This window comes from Kogia breviceps, chromosome 5 (assembly GCF_026419965.1).
Source record: "Kogia breviceps isolate mKogBre1 chromosome 5, mKogBre1 haplotype 1, whole genome shotgun sequence".
NCBI classification, from domain to species: Eukaryota; Metazoa; Chordata; class Mammalia; order Artiodactyla; family Physeteridae; genus Kogia; species Kogia breviceps.
The window spans coordinates 31,087,562-31,111,788 of record NC_081314.1 but is presented as its reverse complement, the minus strand read 5'-3'; the positions used below and the strand labels follow the sequence as shown (position 1 = coordinate 31,111,788).

At 45.7% G+C, this 24,227-nt stretch overlaps 1 protein-coding gene across 22 annotated transcripts in view; it reads left to right on the top strand.

Moving 5' to 3' along the window:
- Positions 1-24,227, top strand: part of TBC1D5 (TBC1 domain family member 5) — a 567,716-nt gene that overhangs the window by 534,418 nt on the left and 9,071 nt on the right. For all 22 annotated transcript variants that reach the window (XM_067033841.1, XM_067033850.1, XM_067033846.1 and 19 more), the window contains 3 exons: positions 7,527-7,626; positions 22,399-22,478; positions 23,281-23,415. In XM_067033841.1, coding sequence (XP_066889942.1) covers positions 7,527-7,626; positions 22,399-22,478; positions 23,281-23,415 — 315 coding nt within the window. The remainder of the gene's footprint in view (positions 1-7,526; positions 7,627-22,398; positions 22,479-23,280; positions 23,416-24,227) is intronic.

Genomic DNA, 24,227 nt, shown 5'->3' with positions numbered 1-24,227 from the left:
TTAATGTAGTTGTTTTATTCAGCTTGCTGGAGAAAACTAAAGTATGAAAATTCATAAAGTACTATCAAGTTTAGGTTTTAGCACCTTTGTTCTAGGCTATAACAGGCTGGAAGGAGCATCACCCCATTATAGCATGACATGGGGAGGAGGCAAAGGCCTCTGTGATTGTTATGAAAACCCATCCTGTGAGGAAGGACATCTCTGGTGTCCACGGGTGGTATGCGTCTCAGCGCTGGGGCATAGCACTGCTTTGGTGGCTGAGAAAAGAAAAGTCTGCTTGTGTAAGTTCTGCTCCTAGCTAGCCACCTAGCCATATTTAAATTTATTTATAAAAATAAGGGGTTGAATTATATTATCTCTAAAGGAAATTCCAACACTGAAATGATATGAGTTGCTAAATACCTTAAGCTTTGAGTTTCAGTTCAAAATTTCTAAAGGCCTTTTTCATTTACATTTAACATGTTTGTTTACATCCTGTCTGAAAATAGGAACTGTTTTATTTACTGGGGAAATTTGATAACCATCTTTACTTTATGGTATCTTTAAGAATCACTTCTCTGGTGGCGCAGTGGTTGAGAGTCCGCCTGCTGATGCAGGAGACACGGGTTCATGCCCCGGTCCGGGAAGATCCCACATGCCGCGGAGCGGCTGGGCCCGTGAGCCATGGCCGCTGAGCCTGCGCATCTGGAGCCTGTGCTCTGCAACGGGAGAGGCCACAGCAGTGAGAGGCCCACGTACCATAAAATAAAATAGAATAGAATAGAATAGAATAGAATAGAATAGAAAATATAAACTAGAATAGAATAAAATAAAATAGAATAAAAAAATAAAATCACATTCTTTCTAGGCAACCCATGAAGAACAGCATCCAGTGATGTTCCCACTTTAAGTGCAGAGAAAGGAGCCATTACCCTGAAAGTGCTGCTCAGGGCTTGCATATTGTACATTGAACAAAATATTATAATCATTTACTTTTTCACAAATTATTTCATTTAAGTTATTCTTACTGCTTAGTGTTGTTTAGGGAACAGATTTGTTTAGACTACAGTGTTGCTTACAGTTTGATTTGGAATCAGTTTTGGTAATTTAAAAATATTAATATTTCCTTTTTCTCCTTAGTAATCACCTTTTACTTTTTTGTCTTATTTTCTCTCTATTACGTTATTTGAATAATAATTTGATTTGATGATTACAAAAGTATGATCTGATTTCACTATAGAAAATCCAGAAAAAATAAGAGGGAAAATGACCTACAGTCGCACCATTTGGAGAATAACCAATATAAACAGTTTGCTGAATGTCTTTCCCCTTTTTTCCCAAAACAGAATCATTCTTTACCTACTACTTTTCCAGTCAGTATATATGTTATTGTTAAATGTTCTCCTGTGAGAACATTTAATTTCAAGTTGCATAATATTCCGTGCATCAATGTGTACCACAGGTTACCAAGTCCCCTGTCATTAGACATTTCGGATCTGTGTCGAAAGGACGAGGAACTTCCTAGGAGTTGTTTTTTGCCCGTGTCCATAATTCCTTGGAATAACTTTGTAGAAACTATATTAATAATCTAAAGACAAAAGGAACATTTACTGAGCGTTTACCATTCACCAAGCACTGTGGAAAGCACTTCATCTGGAATATCTCATGTAATTCAATCCCCAACCGTCACCTGAGATAGGGGTTATTATCCCCATTTTATAAACAGGAAACTGAGGCTCAGCAAGCTCGGCTCTCAGGTGGAGGTCACAGAGGCGGTCCATGCGGGTGTGATACACACTGATGCTAGGGCTGGTGACTATGCCCCAGCTCGCTCCCTGCGTCACACACCCAGAGCACTGATTTTTATGCTCCTGAAAAGCCTTCTTCATGCTCCTCATCTGTGTTTTCCAGTGGCATCTTCCTCTGCTGACACCATATGCTCTAGCTGGGGTTCCATCCACACCATGTGTGTATTTTGCCCTATGTAACCACAGCTTCCTCAGAACATCTGAGGCCTTCCCACTTTTTCTCCTCGAGACTTTCTGTTTCCTTCACTTCCCACTCCTTCTTCACCCATCTGCTCGATAACCACGGGGTGTCTCTCCTGTCTTCTGGCTGCTATATTTAGCCTGTTCCTGCCGCCTGCCAGTCGGTGTCGGTGTCGGTTGCTTGTCTGCCACTCTGCAATCTGAGGACACCCCGCTCGGAAGCTCAGCGGAACTCCACCTGGCGCCCTTCCTGCCCCACTTTTCTCCAAACCAAGCGTGCTGGGGTCTCCATTAGTCCGTGGACAAGGACCCTGCTGCCGCCTGTATGATCAAGAGCAGGGAGGCGTGTCAGGGCAGTGGGCACTGCAGTCCGCACGTTGGGCCCCAGCCCCACAAACATCAGTATCTGAAGCAGAAACATAATAGGGATGGAAGGGAGGGAGGGGGAGCTTTCCTGCCTGATCCGGTCCTCCGCTCCTGCTGTTCTCCACGCCCCTCCTCGACTCAGTGACAGGCTCTTTGCCCTTGTCCGGAACTTTTCTGACTCCACTCCTTTGTTCACTGGGTCCCTGCCTCCTAAAACATCTTCCTTCGTTACCTCTGAGCCAAGTCCCCCTTCTTCAAGACCCATCAAAAATGCTGCCTCTTCCAGAAAATCTGCCTTCATTTTTACCTCTATGGAAGCTATCTGCCCTCCCCATGACTGTGAAGTTTCTTTTTTCATATCTGCTGCAAAACTTCCCTGACCCCTTTCTTGGCTTGATGTATATAGGTCTGACCTCCTGCTAAATTTGCAGAGGTTGGAATACATACATGTCTCGTTTGTTATTATATTTCCCACAAGGGCCAGCACAATACAAATGAATATATTTGTTGAAGAAATTAATGAATAAGTGAATAAACAATAAACTGCAAAATCTCATCCTGTTATTAACCCAGAAAGAACATAAAAGATGTTGAAGCATGTAACAATATTGATATATAAAATCCATATATGATAAAACAATTTAAACATTTGAGACATATAATATGTGAGTGGAAGTGTAATGACGCATCAACTATTTGGGGGTGAATGGTGGTAGAAGCACCACTTTTTAAAAAGCAAATTCAAAAAGCATTTCTCCAGATAGAGTCCAAGCAGAAATCATTCAGCAAACTAAATGGAACACAGCTAATCATACCTGAGTGTTTCTGAAGGAAAATAATTTAGTAAGCCATTTGGGGTTAGGACTTAACATTGGAAATAGTGAATTTCTCTTAAAGGAAACTTGAGATACGAGGTTATTCCTTGGAAGTCCTAGTAGTAATCAAGCATAAGAAAGAATATATATACATGGGGAAATAGGAGTAGTGGGCTAAGTGACTTGGGTTCTCAAACAGCTTTGTCAATCTTGGCATCACTTCCAGAGAACGTGACTTACAGAGGAGACCACATATCATGTAGGACATGATGAGAGGATCTACCTCATAGGTTTATTGTTAGGATTAAATGAGTTCATGCACGTGAAGTGCAAGGTCAGGCATATCATAACCACTATCAAAGGGTTAGATGACAGCTGTTTTCCTCTTCTGATGGGGCGGCCCTCGTCCTTGGTCCTTCTCTGCAGGACTGCCAGGTCCATCTGGTGCTGAGTTGCACATGTGGTCTGCACACCACCCTACTTCATAATCCTCATCCTCCATCAGTTTCTTGCCTTACACATCAGTTCATTATCCAGAACTTAAGACAGTAATGGGCTCCCAAGCCCTAATTCACCTTTCTGGGCTAAACCACATAAAAGTTTTAAACCAAGAGTGAATCATAGACCTCTGTATCTAAAATATATTTTATTGTTTTGACCTGATTTTTAAAATGTTTAAAAAAATGAATAATTGCCTTTGTGGAGTACCTGTTCTTTGCCAGACACTCTCCATGTGTTATCATTTGGTTCTCACACCAATACTGCCAAGTGGGCGTGAGGGGACCAAGAAATTAAGGAACTTGTTCAAGATTACTCACCCAGTAACTGGTAGAAAGAGGATTCGAACTCAGGTGTGTCTACCCCTGAATTCCACCCTGTTTCACCATCCTCCCTCCTGTAACAGAACATGTATGTGAAAGTAAATATAGTAAGCATTTCTCTTCATGTCTTATTTATACATAAAAATGACACTAACCTGTTGTTTTTATAAAACCTCAAGGCAATTAGCCAAGCATTTGTTTCTGATTACAGGGGACCATTAATGAAAACAATTGACTAAAGCTGTCAGTGTCTGAAGCATGTTAGTCAGGAGGCATGTGGAGCCTGAGAAGCTAAGATAGAAATGGAAAGTCAGTTCTCACAATTTTAGAAGCTTGATCCTCGGCTCTTCTTTTATCTGTAATTATATGAAAGAGTGAAGAATAAATGACAAGCCACCCTTTTGCCTCCAAGTGATGCCATTTCTATTCATAAAGTCTGAGTGATTGTTGAAGGGCTTAGGAATATTTTAAGATTAAGCAAACTCTAGAGAGATCATACACTGAATTTCAAACGGAAGAGGTTCTTGCACCCCTCAACCTGTTTCAACCAGAATGCTCCTCTTATCTCATAATTGGGCTTTTGTGTCAGCTTTCCTTTGGAAAAAAAAAAGGTTTAAATTAATGAAAACTGCCATTTTCTACAGAGCAGATTCCATTTGTATTGAGGTTTACTCAGGATTTTGGCAAGCAAGATGCTCTTCACTCGCCATCAGTGTCCTAAGCAAAAGTGCACGCCTGGAAGACTGTGTCTTATATCCCCGTGTGCTCAGCCAGCACGCGCTTCCGGCTGCCGTGCTCTCGGGTCTGTCCCGTACGCTTGTGCAGGTTGTGCACTGCACAGTTCAGAGGGCGCCAGTCTCAGCCCATTTTCCTTACAGTCATGTTCCTACCAGCACGGTAAAGTGTTTGGAGGAAGAGACCCCTTTGAGCTCCGTACTTCCCTCCAGCTGTCAGTGCCTCACCACCCACAGGCAAGGCCTGCGTCCCCTCCAGCTCTTCTTCCCTCCCAGCTTTTAAAAAGAAAACGAACTGAATACAATAAATCTGTTGAGGTAGGAATGACTGCTGGGGTTTAAGGCTCCCAAGGGCTTCTGCATCTTATAAGAAGTGATGGCTTAATCCAAACTAAACTAATACATAGTTAGAGTAACTAGACAAGAGGTTTTTAAGCCAGGAGGTGGTACATTCCTGGTGTCCTTTGTCCATTCCGGGCTCGCAGCACCCCAAATGGTAGCCGAGTGCAAGGACAGACTCTGGCCCTACCTGAGTCCCCTTCTTTCAAAAGACTGCCACGAACTGGCCTCAGTACAGTTTGAGACTCTTCCAGTTGGGTTTGTATCTGTGACACATTGAAAAGGTGACTTGTTCAATAGGAGGGACAGGAGGCTGGGATCAGGATTCCCAGGGCATTTATTCTTATTTCTTTATAAGACTTTCATGTACTCTACCTCATCCTCTAGTTTATATACCTTTCCTGTTCCAACTCCAAGCTTGTAAACTCCTTGGGAGCAAAGTGTCTAACTTCTGCCTTCTCCAGAGAGTGCCAGAGTTAGGCCCAGACTGGGAGGAGGATTACTGAGGTTTACATGACTTGTTAGTGGCAGGACCAGGAATAGAACTCAGATTTCCTCGTGCCATACACCAATCTAGTGTTCTTCCCATTCTCCCGCTGTGTCAGTTATCTGTGGCTACGTCACAAACCACCCACAAACCCCATTCCTCAAAACAGCATTGTTACTTCTCATAGGTTTACCGGTCAGGCATTTGGACGAGGCTGGGTTGGGCTGCTCTATTGCTCCACATGGTGCTGACTGGGTTACTCATTTGGCCGGCTTCACACAGGCTGAACTGAAGGCTGCAGGAAGATGTCATTCACATGTCCAGAACCTCACTGCTTCTCCCGTGCCCTCTTTCTCTCCATATTGTCTCTCCTCCCTTTCAGTATCCCAGCCTGAGCTTCTTTACAACTAACTATGGTAGCTCTCTTCCTCTAGTGAAAGCAGAAGTTGGCAGGCCTCTTACACTAGCCCACAGCTGGAACAGTTTGACTTCTGCTGCATTCTCTGGATCAAGGCAAGTGACAGGCCAGCCAGGATTTGAGGGGAGGAGAAATAGACACTACCTCTTGATGAATGGAACAGCATGTACATTGCGGGAGGGAAGGAATGGATGGTGGCCATCTTTGGAGACGAACCACCACTAGGGTTAACCAACAGATGTAGGATTCTTTTGGTAATTCCTACAGGGTCCTGATAGAACGGGGAAACTCAAGTTTGTGCAGACGCAAAGGAAAAAAAGGAGAAGAAAAATGGCCTGAAACCACCTACCCAAGGCCCCAGTAATCATTCCCTGTCTGAGCGCCTGGTTGCATTTGTCTTTACTTGAGTTATCAGAAGAGAGGCTGCTTCGCCTTCTGGGATGTATAAAGTACATGGTTCATGCTTGTGTAATCCTACAGTGGGCATTTCACAGTAATTTGTTTTTAGAGCTATGGCTATGTCTGTTTTCTGCGTCAAGCATTTGAATGCATATTCCTAAGGGCTCATCCTCCAGGCAGCCGTTAAAAACAGTGCTTTTCAGTGCTGCGTATGTGTATTGCTAAAACTTGGTACACCTACAAGTAACCTTTTCAACTGTTAATTTCCATCTATGTGTCAAATTATATTCAGTCTCTAAGAAAAAGTATCTCTTGGGAGGTTTCTCTTTCCTTTTTTTGACACACAGAAGATTCTTTTGTGAAAAGATAAGCGTCTAACACTGGAAAGTCAATTTGCTAGCCTCGTCCAGCTTTGAGGATTACTCTCTTTCTCTGAGAAAAACTCCCTTAATCTTCGAAATTTCCTTGGCAACTTTCTTGCATGTATTCCTTTTTTTCTTAAAAAAAAAAGCAAAAAACCCCAAACCCACATTTTATCCTTTTGTTACAGTTAGATTGTCTTTTACCGTTTAGATAATTATCCCACCCAGAGTATTTTTTTCCTGGAAACAGTCAAATAAATACAGTCCTCTAGTATCCTATCAAGAGAGGAGATGTAAGAGCAGCTAATTATGGGCTGTGGGAACAGAACTTTTCCAAGTGCTTTGGGAAATCTCACATTTTAAGAGATTATCATTGTCTAGAAAATGATGAGATTTGTCTGAAACAAATGGAAATCTCTGGTTTCTCAAATGTGTCTGAGAAAATGTAATGGTCTTGTACCAGCTGCCTAAGGAGTAGGGTCCACTGAAATCCCATTTACTCTCTCAATTCGTGTGGCTCGGTAGTTACTGAAGATATCTTATGTACTTTTGTAATACGAGGTGGTATGGGTAAACATTTACACGTGGTGCAAAGCTGGCATTCAATTAGGAGAAGTCCAGATTTTTTTAAACCTCCACTTTACCCTTACTCTGGTTTGGTGGTGGTGGGTTTGCTGTTATTTGTTGCTTTCTTTTGTTCTGTCTAGGGCTGAAAAGACACTGTGGCTCTTTAACAGTCCAGATCATTTGGAGGACTTTGGGGATTTTCTTTGATTTTTTTTTCTTTCATTTTCATATCTTTGCTCCCTTCATTTTAGGAAGAAGAACTAGAAGCCCAGATTTCCCTCCTTCAAGGACAGTTGAATGACCTGGATGCCATGTGCAAATACTGTGCGAAGGTGATGGACACTCATCTTGGTGAGTGAAGTACTTTGGCCCTGGGCACGCTGACAGTCGTGACAGTAACAGCCCAGCCACCAAGGCCTGTGTTGAGTGCTTTACGTGAATTATCTCATGTAACCCACATAGCAGAGCTGCAGTAGGTGTACGGTTACTATCCACAATGCGCAAGCACATGAGGAAAATGATGTGCAGTTTCCCCAAATTATAACACCAGTGAGTAGAGGAGAAATTCAAAATCAAGCAGTCTGACTATAGATTTCAGCTCTTAACGGCTATGCTGCCCTTTGTAAATATCTCTCTGCCCAAAACCAAAATGAAATATTGAACTTTCAAGATCAGAGGGTCAGCTCTACTCTTGTGCTAACCTGCCTATCATCACTCATGTGATTATTATTTTGGCGGTGCTTTTGTTATTTTTTAAAGTATATGTTTTTAACCACCTGCCCAAAATGCATGTCAGGACCCTGACCTTTTCTTACTTCTGACTGTGCCTATAGTTTAAGAAATGTCTTAGTCTGAAGTTGAGTTTATGTGTGAGTTGTCCATATGTCACATGAGAGAGTCTTCAGGCCTTATTCTCTACATTTGTGAAAGTCCTGTATTTTGTATTAGAAGAGGTCTCTGCTGGACCACCTGTGCATTGCTTCAGGAACTCCATTCTGCTCGCAGAACTTTTATAATCCATACTGTGATCATTTTCAGCCTGCTTATGGCCATCCTTTCCTTCTCCATTTTCCAGTGTCTAGTATCTGTAGTTTGGGAGCAAATTAGGAAAACAGGACATGTAATCTCATGGAAATGGCCAGTACCCCACCTATGAGGTGCGTACCCCGCCTATGAGGGGCGGGGGCCGTGAGCATGGCCCATCTCTGGGGCCTTCGCTGAAGATAGACTTTATGTTTGTTTCGGTTTTTTAAATTTTCTTCACTTTATTCCACAAATATTGAGCACCTGCAACATGCCAGGCCCTTTTCTAGACACTGGAGAAATACTAGTGAACAAAACAGATGAAAATCATGTATATTTCACAGCTCAATCCTATTTTTGACGATTGAAAACAGCCATTTTTTATCAGTTTCGTGTTTATACTTCAGAAATAAACCATGTTTGTACAAACCAATACAACCCTGCACTTATCCTTTCAGAGTGCAAGTAGAGCATAATCCTCACACTGTTCTGCACTTTGATTTCTCTTTGAACACTGTATTATGGAGAGCACTTCTATATGAATACAGAGAGTGGCCTCGTGCTTTTTTTACGCCTGCATTGAATCTCATTATATGGCTGTATCATAATTCATTTAACCCCAGACTAATGAGCATCTAAGATATTGCCAATCTTTTAACATTACAAATGATGTTAAAATGAAGAATCTTACATAACCTTTCACACATGTACAAGCATATGGTATCAGTTCCTACTTTTCACCCTTTAAAGGAGTGTTTAAATAACTGTTGTAAGTATAAAACAGCCCTGAAGTTCAGTCCTTGGTTTTCCAAGACTCAGGGAGCAGTTGTTTGTGGAACATGAAGCTTATTATAGACAAACACTTTATTTCGGAATAACAGTGACAGCCCAGGCAAAATCTAATCATTTGAATTAGCCAAGTAATGGACACAAAGGCAAAGTAAATTCCTGGTGCCAAAATTATCCAGATAATTAAATTCCTGTACTTGACTCTGCTCTGGCAAGTTGATCTCAACAATAAATCAGGAACACAATCCTCACTTGCCTCCAAAATTCAGTCGTCCTTCCTCTTTTATAGAAGAATGAAAATACTCAGGAGGGATGAAGACAGACTTTATACCTCAGATTCGATCAGTCACCCAGCCTGCTAGGTCCTGAGTCCATGACATGTGGCCAAAACGGCTGTCATCTGGATGTAGCCTAAAACATACTGGCCTGGAGCCAGTAATACACGCTCTTTTAACAGCTTTGGAGAGGTGCTTGAATAAAGTGTTGCGCGGCCTCCCGCTCACTGGGCCCTGTTCTATCCTCCGCCTTCTTTCTGCTCTCTTGACCTCTCCTCCGGAGAAAGGGCTCAGGAGGGGGAAGCAGCAGGAGAAACCGTGGTAGGTGATCAAAAGGGTAGTATCTGTAATCACAGCAAGAGACGTTCCCTGTCACATCTGCTTCCACCCCCTTCAAAACTCTATTTATATGTTTCTTTATGATCAATTTTTAAAATTCATATAGAATCGATTTTACATGAATCTTACAGCATCACAATTTAAAATGCATCAAAAAGAAGGGGGTGGGATGAACTGGGAGATTGGGGTTGACATATATACACTCCAGTGTATAAAATAGATAACTAACGAGAACCTGCTGTACAGCACAGGGAACTCTGCTCAGTGCGCTGTGGTGACCTAAATGGGAAGGAAATCCAAAAAAAAGAGGGGATGTGTGTTTACATATGGCTGATTCACTTTGCTGTGCAGCAGAAACTAACACAGCCATGTAAAGCAACTATACTGCAATAAAAAAATAAAATGCTTCAAAAAGAAGTAACGAAGAGGTAGCTTATGTATAAATAACTGATATGTATTATATAACTAGTTTTAGTTAATTATTTAAATATAATTTTAATTTTAAAGTAAGTGTGGGCATGTGTGTGTGCACATGCATGTGTGTGTATTTTTTACTTCTCCAGCTACATGGGTGACCTTTGTGTTACTTGATTTTTGGTTTTGAGCAAAGTAGGAGAACAAAGAAGTGACTGAAAAGATTTACTGGAACTCTAGCAAAATCCTAGAGTAGGATATTTCCAAGTTGTTTGGACCACATAGCAGCTTTTTAAAGCAACTTTACTTAAGCCTCAGAATTTTCAAACAGCTTTTGCTCTGATTTTTATTCTTTCAGTCAGCACCAGAAGAGCATTTTCTCATTGCATGGGAGGGGGAAGCACTTTAATTAAAGAAAAGCCCATACCCAGCTGTGAATTTTCAACTAACCACAATACTAGATTTGTTTTTGTGTATATGTTTCACTTTCAGCCAGAAGCCCTTCTTCACATGGCTGTCGACTTCTTTTTGCCATACAAATAGCATGACTGCATTTTTACAGTGGGGTTGAGGGTTGCTACAGAGAATTTGTGGCTCTGGGGACTGCAGATGCATTTTACTTCATCTGCATATGTAATTCTGGTTTATTAAAGGGTGTTCCCGGGTTGTAGGCAGTTTTGACTGTAAGCAAAAATTTGAGGAAAACACAAAGATTAATTAAGGTGAAGCTCTTGATCTACCTTTTTTATTATATCATTTAAAAATGACTTTAATACCCTAGTATTTTTTCCATACGACCTTTTCTGTTTTTCCTGATTATTAAAGTAGTTCAAAAATAGGCACAAGTGAAAAATCCATGGCTGATTATAATATAGTAATGCAATCTTTATAAAGATTAAAATATTTATTCATGTAAGGAGATGTTCATAATATATTATGAAGTGAAAACAGCAGGTGGCACAATAGAATATATTTGATGTGAAAGTAACCATTAACGGTGGTGGCCTGAGTGAAAGGAAGAGTATAGAGGGACTTTCTAAAGGACCTAGTCCTCTATGCTTGGAAAAATCTGTAGATGCCTTAAGTGTATGTAACTAGCACCTGGGGGTTGGTCTTTACACTGCCGGCAAGAGTCAGCTATAAGAGCGGCTACAGTGGTACCTGAGAAGAAGAGACCGCCTCGTGGGCATCAGACAGACACAGGGTTGAAACCAGGCTCTGTCACTTGTGAGATCAGCCTGCTTATGATCGTGTCTCCATATATAAAATGGAGATACAAAGATCAGTCTCTTGCCAGTTGGTTGCCAAGACTAGTATGTTTTTAAAGCCCAGAACAGGTTGGGTTTTCAGCACAAATCCTCTCCTCTTTCCCCTTAAGTCTTAACTGTCCCTTCTGGTGGACGAGCCTGGGAAACTCAGGCAGCCCATGACCGGAGAGCTGAGTAGTGACCGGTCTGGGGTCCTGCCGCTAGTTAGCGGGAGAGCGGGGAACAGTACCACACTTCCCAAAACCTACTCGAATATTCCTCCATCAAATCATGCCAAAAGATGCTGGATTTTTGGATCTGCTGGTCCTCAGATTAGGTGAGTGAGCTCTTTGAGCAAAAACAGCTTTGTCAGAGCCGAGCGGTGCGTCTGCAGGCCGCCATGGCATGAGCCTCCCGAGGGGCCTCAGATGCTCATCCTGGGAGTTACTGCTCTGCACCCTTTTCTAATGTTAATTATTTTCACTAAATTCCTTTCATTTCAAGAGAATGCCATATCAGCCTATGTTATCATCAGACATGAAATAATATCTTAAAATGTCAAGTACCGTTCAAGGCTATTTTTATAACAGAACAGATACAGAGAAAAGCATCTCAGTTAAAAATTAAATAAAGGCATTTGTTTAAATGGTCCTTTAATTGTAGAGGTAATAAAATAGACTGGTTAGCAGTTATTTCCTTAGAGTTCTGGAAGCCAACACTGAAAAAGTATTTGTTTCCTTAAAACTCTACCGAAATTCCCATTTCATTACCTCCACATAAGTGAGCTATGTGAATTCAAAGATTTAGAGACAGGAAGTGAAAATCTGTGTTTTATTAAATCTAAACTTTTCCTGTCAACTTTAGAAGACTTTTTCACATGTTCATTTTTCTGTTGCTATAGTCACTCCTGACAGTTGAGCTGAAAACCATTGACAGCAGGAACCTCCGTGGCTGAGTCAGGCTATTTTTAGGTTTGCCATCGTTCCCACGTAATTTAATTGCACGTGGGTGAGCTGCCTGCGCTTCTCTGATCTGTGAGCAGCTGGGCCGCTGCTCACCCTGCCTGCTCCCAGGGGAGGTGTTTCCCCTCATCTGTTTGGTATTTACTCTAGTTTCCGTCAGCTTGCCCTTTCATTGGTGGTTCACACAGACAATGGGAGGGTTAAATGCAATGAATTAAGGGAAATTAGAGTTCTGTAGCCCACAGGATCTTAGACTGTTGAAGATGTGGATGCCCAACAGGCCGTCTCGGCAGTTCTTCATCTCACAGATAAGGAAACCGAGGCCCTGGCAGGATGAGTGACACACAGCTCGCTGGTGCCAGGAGCCCAGACCCCATCCCAGGCCTTGGACTCTCTTCCACTGATGATCCTGCTGAGGCCACACTCAAATCAGTAGTTGGACTTCAGATCTGCTGTTTTATGGCACACATCCTTACTGATTTTGTACTTGTCCTAATGTTTATGCAAGAATAAGCTGTAAGAGGAGGCCATTTTCAGTTTATTTGCCTCTGCAAGAAATTTATGAATCTGATTTGCTGATGTTTATGAAAACAACATTCAACTGATGTCTTTGGAAATGTTCAGCAAGCAGCTAACTAATGACATTTGAGAAACACAGAAGGAAAATGTGATCACCAGACAGCTTTCCCTCTGTCAACCACACTGTGATAAGAGCTTCTTGTAATTCTTTTAAGAATTTGAAACACTGCATTTAATTGTGGGTAGCATAGTCCTCTGTAGAAGGATAAGATATACTTCACCTGAGGGTCTTGTTAAAAATGCAGATTTTGACTCAGTAGGTCTGAGCCGGGGCCTGAAGATCTGCATTTCTAACAGCCCCCAGGACACCTGGTGATACTCGCCCATGACAGACACCAAGCAGCAAGGAGCAAGAGAGCTCAAACAGTCGGGGCAAGATTCAGTTAATGTATTGCTAGTGCTGTCATGCATCCGTAACCCCACACTGCAGGCACACGTGCAGGAGCTCTGTGGGTGGAGAGCTCGCTCACAAGCTCCTTGGAGACATTCAGTGCTGTTCTCAGCCTCTTTCCAGCCTTGCTGTCTCGTCGTGGAAGGCATTTTCCCCCCAGTTGTATTATCAGAAGCCTTGGAAGCATCTTCCTTGCACCAACCCTAGACCTACTGAGAAAAACTTAGCCAACTGTACGCTACCTTATCCTTTCCTGGCTCAGAGAACACATCCCTGATCACGTGGCCTCAGTATGGGCGATTCATCTTGCATCATTTTGTTTTCCATTTTATGGATCTCTCCATTTTCCCACATGCTTTTCCAAACTGAATATCTTTCACTCTCTTTCTCTTTTTTTTTTTTTTTGTGGTACGCGGGCCTCTCCCCACTGTGGCCTCACCCGTTGCTGAGCACAGGCTCCGCAGCATGTGGGATCTTCCCGGACAGGGGTGCAAACCCATGTCCCCTGCATCAGCAGGTGGACTCCCAACCACTGCGCCACCAGGGAAGCCCCTTTCTCTTTTTTAAAGATCATTCCCAAATCCTTTGTCTTTCTTAAACTGTGTCTTACTGCAACACCTGTTCTTCCCACCTCCATACCAGGCTGCCTTTCCACCTCCTCTAACCCTGGCCTCTCCAGCGATGACCCAGGAAGCAAAAGACTTGTTCTCCTCCCCATCCCCCACCTCAGTAGAAACAGGCTTGCCACCAACAGCTCGAAGGCTCAAGGACTTCTTGGCCACCACAGGCATCTCATGCTGAGCTAAGAGCTTGTGAGTGGGGAGAGGGAGCCTGAGGCGGAGGTAAGGAGGCTCGTGTTCACTGCCATGGCTGTTTCACTCCCAGCTGAGGTGTGGCACTTGACTGTCCCCAGTCCTCAGATGGGCAAAACCTTATGGCCTGAAATTCACAACGAACATATCCATCTTCAACCCAATTCAAAGGGTCTTGTCTGATTAAATGATATTATTTTAGGATGATCTTAGCCAAACTTCTATCTCATTGCTCCCAAATGAGACACGGTGGTTACAGAAACCCCAGGATATTTCCTATTAGTGAGGTCCTAGCTGTGTTTCTGCTTTTATTTTTAGAAGTATGTATTCTGGCAAAGGCATCTAACCATTACTGGAGCTTAGAGACCTTTTAAGTTGAAAAATATGTGCAGAGTCTCTTCTGGTTGACCCGAAGGTGGCAGCCATATCGTGAACAGGATAGATTTTACCTTGAGGAGCCGTGCTTCTGTGCCAGCCTCTGGCTGGCAGGGAGCTAAATCCTGAGACAAGAATCCAGAAACGGTTGAGAGCAGTACAGATTTGGAACTCTGTGCTGAGCACACTCAGTTCACTTAAGAGAACTGTTTATTGACCCGAAGACTAATCTTCAGTGCAATGCTCGTTTTTTGCCTAGTCTTCCCTTGGGTTTTCCTACGTGTTGCTCCTCTCCCAGTGCTGAGTTTAGGATCTTCAGCCATTCTGGCAGCTGGATGCAACGTAGGACCCTTGACTATATTTTCTGTGTGATCTGCTTTCTGCTTTTTAAGAAAATACTGAGCACAAAGCCCCAGACTCAGTCCTTGGCTCTCAGTAGACCGTCAGTGACTGACTTCCCTTCACCCGCCCCTCCCACCTCTCAATGCAGGATTTGCTTGATCGGATTAGTAGCCCTTAATTCTTCACCTGAGAAATCTCTCACCTACATCTATTCCTCAGGAGATAAAAGTCAGCCCTAATGTTGGCGGGAAAGCCTCGCACTGCCCATTCAGCCAGTATTTCCTAAGTACCTGCTCTCTGATGTAGAAACAGGCTCGGGGTGAAGGAGGTTGGGGTGGGGTGAAGTGGGGGAGCGCTTTTCAAATGGAGCTCAATGTGTATGGAAAGGGTGGACCGAACTTCAAAGTCGGGAGACAGAGTGCCACCGAGAATATGCCTTGTTAGAAATACCTAAAGCGACACGTGGCTTCACAGGAAGCAAGCACGGTCCTCCTGGAGCACCAGTGATCTCAGAGACATTGGCAGGGACGGTGGGTTCAAAGTCAAGGGATGTCGTGAAGCTACACCACCCACATTTGGAACCAGAAGACCTGGAGTCCAGGACTTGCCTTGCAGAACTGTGCAGTTTCAGGAAACTTTTAGTCATCAAGCCTCATCTCTGGATGACAGTTGCAAGCATAAAAGAAAAGCAGGAGAGTCCATCAAGCGGGTGCTTGCGGAGGGAAGGCCTGATGCTTGAACAGCTTTAAGGTGGGCTTTGAAGAGAAGGAGCGTGTGGTGTTAGGAGGAGAGTAGAAGGGCCTTCTAGACGGGGCATGGCATTTCAGGGACACCCAGAAAAAGACACCACGGATTAAAGGGTGAATTTGACGCCTACAGTCTTCTCCTAAACCTGCCTTCTCCCAAGACTGGACAACTATGGCACACCCCCTGTGGGCAGAAATCCCTTTGCTAATAATGGTCCAGCCAAATCCAATAGTGACGAAGTACAGGTCTGCCCCCCTCCTTGACTAATGGTCACTTCTTAAACCACCACCACTCTCTGGACACGTGTGACCCTAGGGCAACCATACACATGCCTCCTCTGGTTTGTAACAGCCTGTGTATTTCCTCTGGGGCCATCACTTATTGTCAGAGGTCAGGGTGACTAAACCTCTGTCAGAGATGAGAGAACCTCTGGGAGCAGAATCCACTTATCTGGGTATTTAAGGAACTGGTGAAGGAAACAACAACAATATACTAAGCAGTAATAATCATAGCAAGGCAGCATGATAGACGTGGACCACTTCGATTAGCTCCTCTAACCTTCAAGACAGGTGTCACCCGCATGGTACTGATAGGTTTAGTGACACACAGACCCATCAATATCATGGCCCAGGGTCATCAAAGTCCAGGCTGTTGGATGAGCGCTGCAGTGCTCCGGAAAGCTCTGGGAAAAGAGACTGGTGTTCACTTCTCTGGGAGAAGTGAAAGGTGACTTCCTGTCGCTGGCTGACCTCCCTTAGGTCAGTTCCACCACCAGATGAAGGGCACTGGCATGTCAAGGCAGTCGAGTCACTGCCAGGACTCCATCCTGTGCCTTTTCGTATCTCCGGCTTCCCCATCAGTGCCATATGCATAAATCACGTGTGTCAGGAGGGCTCAGGAGTCCAGCCAATCCAGAATCTGATCCTAGCTCCGTCTAGTCATGGGACCTCACATAACAGACCTGGCATTTCTCAGCTGGGCTCCCATTTCTATGATAGGCTGATGGTCCTCATCCAGAAAGGTTGTTGGGGTAGTCAGACGAGGTAAGGTGGCTGTGTAGACATGGAAGCTCCCGGGTGTTGAGCTTCTGCAGTGGCCTGGGTGCTGTGCTGTTTATTTATGCTTCACACTAATCCTCTGGGGAAGGGTCTGTTGTTACCCCTCAGGCACAAGGAGGTTAAATGACCTGCCCAGTTTCACCTCCTCTATAGACAGATTTGAGTTCTCCTTTTGTACCCTTTTCCTGCCCTTCTTAACGAATATAGGCTTCTGTTATCTTTGTACCCGGCATATAGATGAAAACACTTTTATTTTAGCATTGAAAAGAATTTTAGGAAATTGAAAAAGTAGTTCATGTGCCATTTCCATTATCCTTAGAGAGAGAGACCCATTTTTGCAGCATTGACATTTCATTAAAAGTAGTGGAGACCCCATGGGATTGTGATGTTGATGAGATTTTCGTGTGATTTCCACAGAAGCAGTTAGTTTTGTGAGGTTTTCCCCTTTAGTTTCAGTGCCCCAACATCTGTAATAGCTAATGCTTAAATAGAAGATTATTAAGAACATAATCTTCCTTCTACACAGAAACAAAAGGAAAGAACCTTTATATCCTCATTTATATTGTTCTGCCTCTTACTAGAAGGAAAAATGTGCACTACATTGAAAATTTAAACATTTCACATTTCTGCCTTTAATATTATAAGGTATGAAAAGAGACCATTATGTTTTTCTATTTTTACGTGCAGTGCATTTGTGACTGAGAAGTTATGTATTACTAAAATGGTTGTAAATGCTGCCTTGAATCAGTATGTAGTGGAAGTGGCTAGGCAAAGGATTTACACGGTCAGTACTTTGTGAGGTAGATAAAAATTCTTGTATTCAGGACATTTAGCAGCCTCTGTAGGTGCCCTTTTGTTTTGACTTGGATTTCTGTACCCTGGATTGCACAGCTAGTCAGCTCAGTTGATTACAGGAGAGGTTTAGCCTTAAAATTAAGTGAACATTTTGTCATTTAATGTGAGTTTTCAGGGGAGAAGCTCCTGGTTTTCATCCCCTTCAAAAAGGTGAACTTTGATCCAATCCAAAGAACCAGGCTGGAGAACTGTTGGGTGGGAGTGCACCGCTGAGGACTCCAAGGCTCTGGGCTCCTGTCCTCCCAGGTACGCTCTTGGCCTTGGTCCCCTTTCATTAGAGGAACTGGATGACTTTGATCCTGTGTGACAGGTAGGCAGCATGGCTGCTGTACTGAGTCAAGAAGTGTTCCCCCCAATTCATGTTCACCCGGAACCCGTGAATGTGACCTTATTTGGAAAGAGGGTCTTGACAAGTGTCATCGAGTTGAGACGAAGCCGGGAGGAGGCAGGAAAGAACACTTCTCTCCAACCTGCAGGGAGCGAGGCCCCACCAGCACCTTGGCTTTGACTTAACACCTCCGGAACGAGAATACATTTCTTTGGTTTTAAACCACCCAGTTTGTAGCCCTTTGACACGATTACAGCTTCTAGTCACATTAACCCCCAAAACAATAGAATAGACACACCAGGAGGTGTTTGTTTTTTTTTTTTTCTTAAGTCAAAGCAGCGCAGAGGCAGGCCCTGGGAGCAGGTATGGCAGCTCCGCGATGTGCTGGGGCCCCCGGCCACGCCCACAGCGCTGGGCGGTGATCCTCATCCTGGGGCTTGCGAGGTGACGTCACCGCAGGGTTCCTGCCAGTCTTTCAGGCAGCACGAGTGGGGAGCACGAAGGCCGCAAAGGCACAGACTGAGCCAGTCCCCACGGGGAGCCTCCCGCGGGCTTCCCTTACGGCTCGTGGGCTACCGCGGTGTCACATGACCACCGCTGGCGGCAAGGGAGGGCGCACCACAACCTCTGGGACCCGTCGGTGAGGAGCGGTTGGAGGGTGGGGTTGGGGTCCCCCCCCATGCAGCAGCCCCTCCACCTCTTTAGACCTGAGAGACGGTGCGGCGGCCGTGAGGATCTAGGCTGTGGCTGCTGGGGTCTCAGCAAAGGAGAGCACAGGAAGGGAGGAGCCTTGAGAAACAGGGAGCGTATCCCCACTTAGGCCTGAAGGACCAGGGTTTCTGTACTGCAGCTTCCCGACGCGCTCCTGCCCTCTGCTTCCCCAGCCCAACCTGCCAGCATCACCACTACCCCTCTGGAGTATACGGGCCATGGGAGGCTCACAGCAAGCAGGGCGTCCACGAGAGCGTGGCTAGGCCTTCTTGGTTCATGGGATTTTCGGCCCGCATGGCCAGTGTGATCTGGTAAGGCCTCAGGTCTGTAGTGGGAGAGTAAATCTATATACTTAAACTCGGGTGTGCAGAAATCCCGCTCTGAAGTTCCAGTCCCACCAACGGCCGTCTGAGGCCTAAACACTTGCCAGTTAAAGGCAACTCGATTTCCTACCGGTTTAACCACCTTGTCTGGACCAAGGCCCCCAGTTCGTTTCCCCACTCTGTCTCTTCTTCCTGCGCGGGTGGCGTCAGGATTCTGGTCTGCCTCACGTGTTCCCTCTGTTATTTGAGGAAGGGCCTCTGAGTGCCATCCAGGTCCTTGCCGACCTCTAAGGAAGGCTCTGTTCCCGCATCTTTTTCTAGGCCTCTGTCCCCACTGGAGCCACTGACTGCCCTGTCAGCCAAGGCCTGTGGTCGGTCCTTACTGCTGCTGACCGGGGGTCCCACCACTACGTTGGAGACAGGAACCAGGCAGTCTGGCCAAGCCCTTTGGCTCTGTGCGATGTTCCACAGCAAACTCTCCAAGGGGCAACAGGAGACAAAGGTCCTGCAGGGCAGGACATAACCTACCACAGTTGCTCTCTACAGATCGCCTCTCTTCCTGGCCCCCAATTTGCCAGGTGCGGCCTTCGTTACTTCCTTGGACCCGAGAACCCTCCCGACCCCCGCACTTCCTCCAGCTGTCCGGGTGCTCCTGCGTCCGCTGGCTGAGCTTCCCCCCGGGCCTGGGAGCTCTCCCCTGCTGCCTCCGCCTCCACGGCCGGAGCTGGGGATCTGCCCCCTAGCGGCTCAGTGGGGCAGGGCCACCGCCCTGCCAAACTGCCCAGGCAGCCCTGGGCCCCGAGCTCTGCCTTAAAACTGATTCACTTTGTTATAAAGCAGAAACTAACACACTATTGTAAAACAATTATACTCCAATTAAAGATGTGGATAAAAAAAATCGCCTAGAAGATTTGAAAGAGAATTCCTCAAGTTAAAAAAAATGTCATTGAAATTTAAAATTCAATAAATATTTGATGCAATAAGGCTAGGCTACTCTAACAAAAAGATCCAACAATAATTCAATGCCTTAAAGGAGACTAAAGTTTACTTTCCTCCCACATAATAGTCTGAGGGAATGTTCAAGGTAAACGTTGAGCCTCTACTTCATTTGGCCATTCAGGGATACACTATCTTCCAGGTCCTTGTTTTCATCCATAGTTGGGGTAGTGAGTTGTCATGGGTTCCAGACAGCTAGAAGGGAGAAGAGAGAATGGAGGAGTTATGAATAGGCCTTACATTTCCATCCTGGAAGTGGTAGACTTCTATTCTGTTCATGTTTTTTTTTTTTTTTTTTTTCTCGATACATGGGCCTCTCACTGTTGTGGCCTCTCCCGTTGCGGAGCACAGGCTCTGGACGCGCAGGCTCAGCGGCCATGGCTCACGGGCCCAGCCGCTCCGCGGCATGTGGGATCTTCCCGGACCGGGGCATGAACCCGTGTCCCCTGCATCGGCAGGCGGATTCTCACCCACTGTGCCACCAGGGAAGCCCTGTTCATGTTTTATTGACAAGAACTTAGACCTAAGTGTGCTCCTTGGTAATTCCTCCTCTCACCCCTCCCCAACCCACTGACCCCAGGCATACATTGTCCTACTTTCTGTAACCATAAATTACTTTGAATTTTCCAGAATTCTAAATAAATAAAGTTATATGGTTTAAAAAAAAAAAAAAAAGCCAAGCAGTCCTGAAAACAAAGGCAACCCTTCTCAGTCCTCCCAAAGACCTACAGAACTGCCGCTGGTCAGTCTTATGCAGTTGGTGGTCGTTAATGTCATGTTGAGTGGATTTTATGGTGGGTTTTTTGTTGTTGTTTATTTTTAATTGAGAGAGAACAAATTGTTACAGGCTTTTAAGGAAACCAGAAACATTCGCTCTCTAATTATATCTATTATTCCATTTCCATTCATCTTGCTCTCTTCTTTTAAAGCAGGCCTTTCTATTAGCCAGAAACTCCAGTCACATTTTCTGAATAAGTTAAGGCTGCTGTTTTTCTGCTACTGTCTGTAAGAGGACTTGTCAGTATGGTCTGTAGATTTATTCTTAGAGAAGGTTCTAATAAACTGGCTGGACTCATGTTGATAGTACCAGTGTTCACCTTGCCCCTTGCTGGAACTACTTTTTGGAAGTATTGAGGATAGCAGTGTTCTGCAGTGCAGGTTCCAAGGATGTTTTTCCATGTTTGTTCAGCTGGTCGGTCAGTCAGTACTTACCGTGCACCTGAAATGCGCCAGCCATTCTGCTGAGGGCTGGGGGTGTAGTCCTGAACCAGACCCTACTGGGGGTGATGGACCACAGATAAGCCAGCAGACGCCTGTGCTAACGTCGGGTGTGACAGGGCTTATTGTCAAGGCAGTAGAAGAGCTGGTGTGGGGAGACCAGAGGGTGGCCTGGGCCGCTTGGCTCTGCCCCAAGGAGGCCGTGGGGAAGCAGAGGGTGGGCCCCTGAGGGGAGCCGTCGGCAGGGCTCTGGGGCAGAGCCTCCTGGTCCCGGGGCAGGCAGAATGCCGGCCCCGCCTCTCCCACCGCGGGCCTCTGGGGTAGACACAGAGCAGAGGAGCCCCGCTCAGAGCCTGGGCCAGCTTGGTGGAGTGAATGACTGAGAGCTGGCTTGTGAGGCCTTGTAAGTAGGGTATTGTTAAGGGCCAGGAAATAAGGAAGCAGGTGTTAATGGAGTGTGAGCCTGCTTACTGCAGCAATTCTCAATGTGGTGCCTGGATGGTATCTTTGTAAAAACGTGTTTCAATTCCCACCCCTCCCACCTGCCAACACAGTCTCCTGCGTAGCGCTGGGGAGGAGGCTTCCACTCCTGCGCTCCCCCAAGAATCCCCTCCTCGGAAGCCACAGCCCCCAGCAGGGCTGGGTGCGTCCCTCAGGCGTGTGGTGGGGAAGGCCAGGGTCCCCTGATTGCTGAAGCTCTTGGTGGGCAGCTCAGCTTGGCGAGTCCTCAGATCAGGTCTGGCTGAAGGCCTCTCCAGCAGAGGCCAAGCCTTCTGCAGGGCATAGGGAAGCAGTTCCTGTGAAGACCCTGGGTTAAGTGTTGCTGACTCCGTGAGCTTGTTCTTTTATTTTTAACATTATGTTGAATTGACCACATACCGTACTGTTTACATTTTTTAAAGATGGTGTCTTTAATGTATGTCACCTGGGAGGACCTGGTCTTTATTTAGCGAGAGGGGTGAGATAACAGCATTGAACTCTGAGAAGTGTAGGAGGCCCAGCGGAAACACCTCCTCCCAGAAGCTGGATGAACGCTCCACGCTGTTCACCATGTCGTAGGTCAGCAAGGGGTGCCCTGGGCCCTCTGGAGGAGTAAGACACGTCTGTCACCGTCAGAGCGCATCCGTGGGATGTTGGGGGAGGCTGTGTGTACCAGGCTTGGTGCCCCCGCGCTGTGCCCGGCACCTGCCCCATCTCTAGATGGGCAGAGCGTCCTTGGTGGGAAGAGTTGCTGTGAAACTTGGCAGAAGCCTTCCCCAGCTTGTCTGAAGTGATGGTGTGACAGCAGATAAGTTACACCCAGGGCACTAGTTACAAAATGTCATTCTTCTATTTTCAGTAAATATTCAAGAAGTGATACTACAAGAAAATTTGGAAAAAGAAGATCAAATTCTGGTTTCCCTGGCAGGACTAAAGCAGGTATGTCCGTTGCTCTGACTTTGTGTCGCACAGGCCACCCTTTCAGTGCCTGTTGGGGAGGGCACCAGGGCACGGACACCGTGACATCAGAGCCAGTGTCCCCCGGCCCTGCGTTTCCTCCCAGACAGACCCCTGCTGACCGCACCTGCCCACGCCCCTTGCTCCGCCCAGCAGTTATGTCTGACTAGCCTGCAGCCCAGACTGGCTTCTCATTTCCCACCGCCGCCCCTTCCTCTTAGCAAAGCTGTTCTGTTTGCCCCTCATCGAAGCCACTGTGGTGTGTGGGGTCCAGCTCGTGTCCAGTCACTCACCACAAATGTCCTGGGAGCACAGGCGTAAACGATCACCTCCTGTAACAGGCCTCAGCCCCTCAAGGGCCGCGGTGACTCAAGCCGTGAAGGACCAAATGGAACAGAGATGTGGGTGAAGACACGCGGCCTGCGCTATTAGCCCTCAGCTGGGGTGGGCCCCTTCGGAGGCTGAGGGCTGTTCCGTGGAGCCGGGTGTGAGGGCACGTGGTGCTTCCTGCTCTAGGATAACCACCAAGGGCGTGACAGCCCGTCTGCCCCTCAGAGAACCTGGCCATTCAGGCTGTGACATCTTCCTTGGTCATTTGTAAGTCAGTGGTTTTGATAAAGAGCTGGATTTTTTCTCCTGTTATTTCTTTCTTATGGTCATAAATTCATACCCACACTATCAAAGAACAGTCAATGACAAGTCTGATTCAGATGTATTCGAGGTTTAGCTGACACTAAAACCAAACTCATTCATCTTTCTCATGGATTTTCTTCTTTGAAAACAGATCAAAGACATTCTAAAAGGTTCCCTGCGTTTCAACCAGAGCCAGCTGGAAGCTGAGGAGAACGAGCAGATCAGCATCTCAGACGACCACTACTGCTCCAGCGGCCAGGGTCACCCGCCCAGGGCCACCAAACAGGTACAGGCGCTCTGAGAACACTGTCCCAGAGCCTCAGACGGAAGGGAAGCGGGGGATGCACACACATTCAAATTATGGATAATACAAGCCCACCAAAGTTACTTCACGTGACCATGTGTGAAGTTCAACTGTAAAAGACAAGTGACCTAAGCCAGGGGTGATGTACATAGCTGTGCAAGTTGTGTACTCCAGTGTCCCCTCCAGTACTCCAGTGCCTTTCAGAATAGACTAGTGTCTCCTGGAGTTGTGCAGTGCACAGCCTACACACCTGTATGCAGCAGCTTTGGCCTGAACTTCCTGCCAGTCCTACCGTGCGGTGTTAGAAAGCCGGATCTCTGCCTCAATTGCCTTCAGCCGATGCCTCCATTCCCCTTTAGCACAAGAAGTACTGTCCATGCTTTCCTAATGCTGTCTTGAGTGTACTTCACTGGCCTAGAACCTTTTTGGCCTTCATGGGGAAGGATTTCTCAGTGTCCATCCTCTAAGCCATATAAGTCAGCAGTTTTTTTCTGTAAATGGCCAGAGAGTAAATATTTTAGGATTTTCAGGCCACATGTGGTCTCTGTCACATATCTGTTTTTGTATTTGGTGTGCTAGCTTGCTTGTTTCTATAGCCCTTTAAAATTTACAAAACAGAAACAGACTCACAGACTTGGAGAATAAACTTAACGTTTGTTACAGAGGGAAGAAGGTTGGGGGAGAGGGATAAGTTAGGAGTTTGGGGTTAACATATACACACTACTATATATAAAATAGATAATCAACAAGGACCTCCTGTATAGCACAGGAAACTCTGCTCAATATTCTGTAAT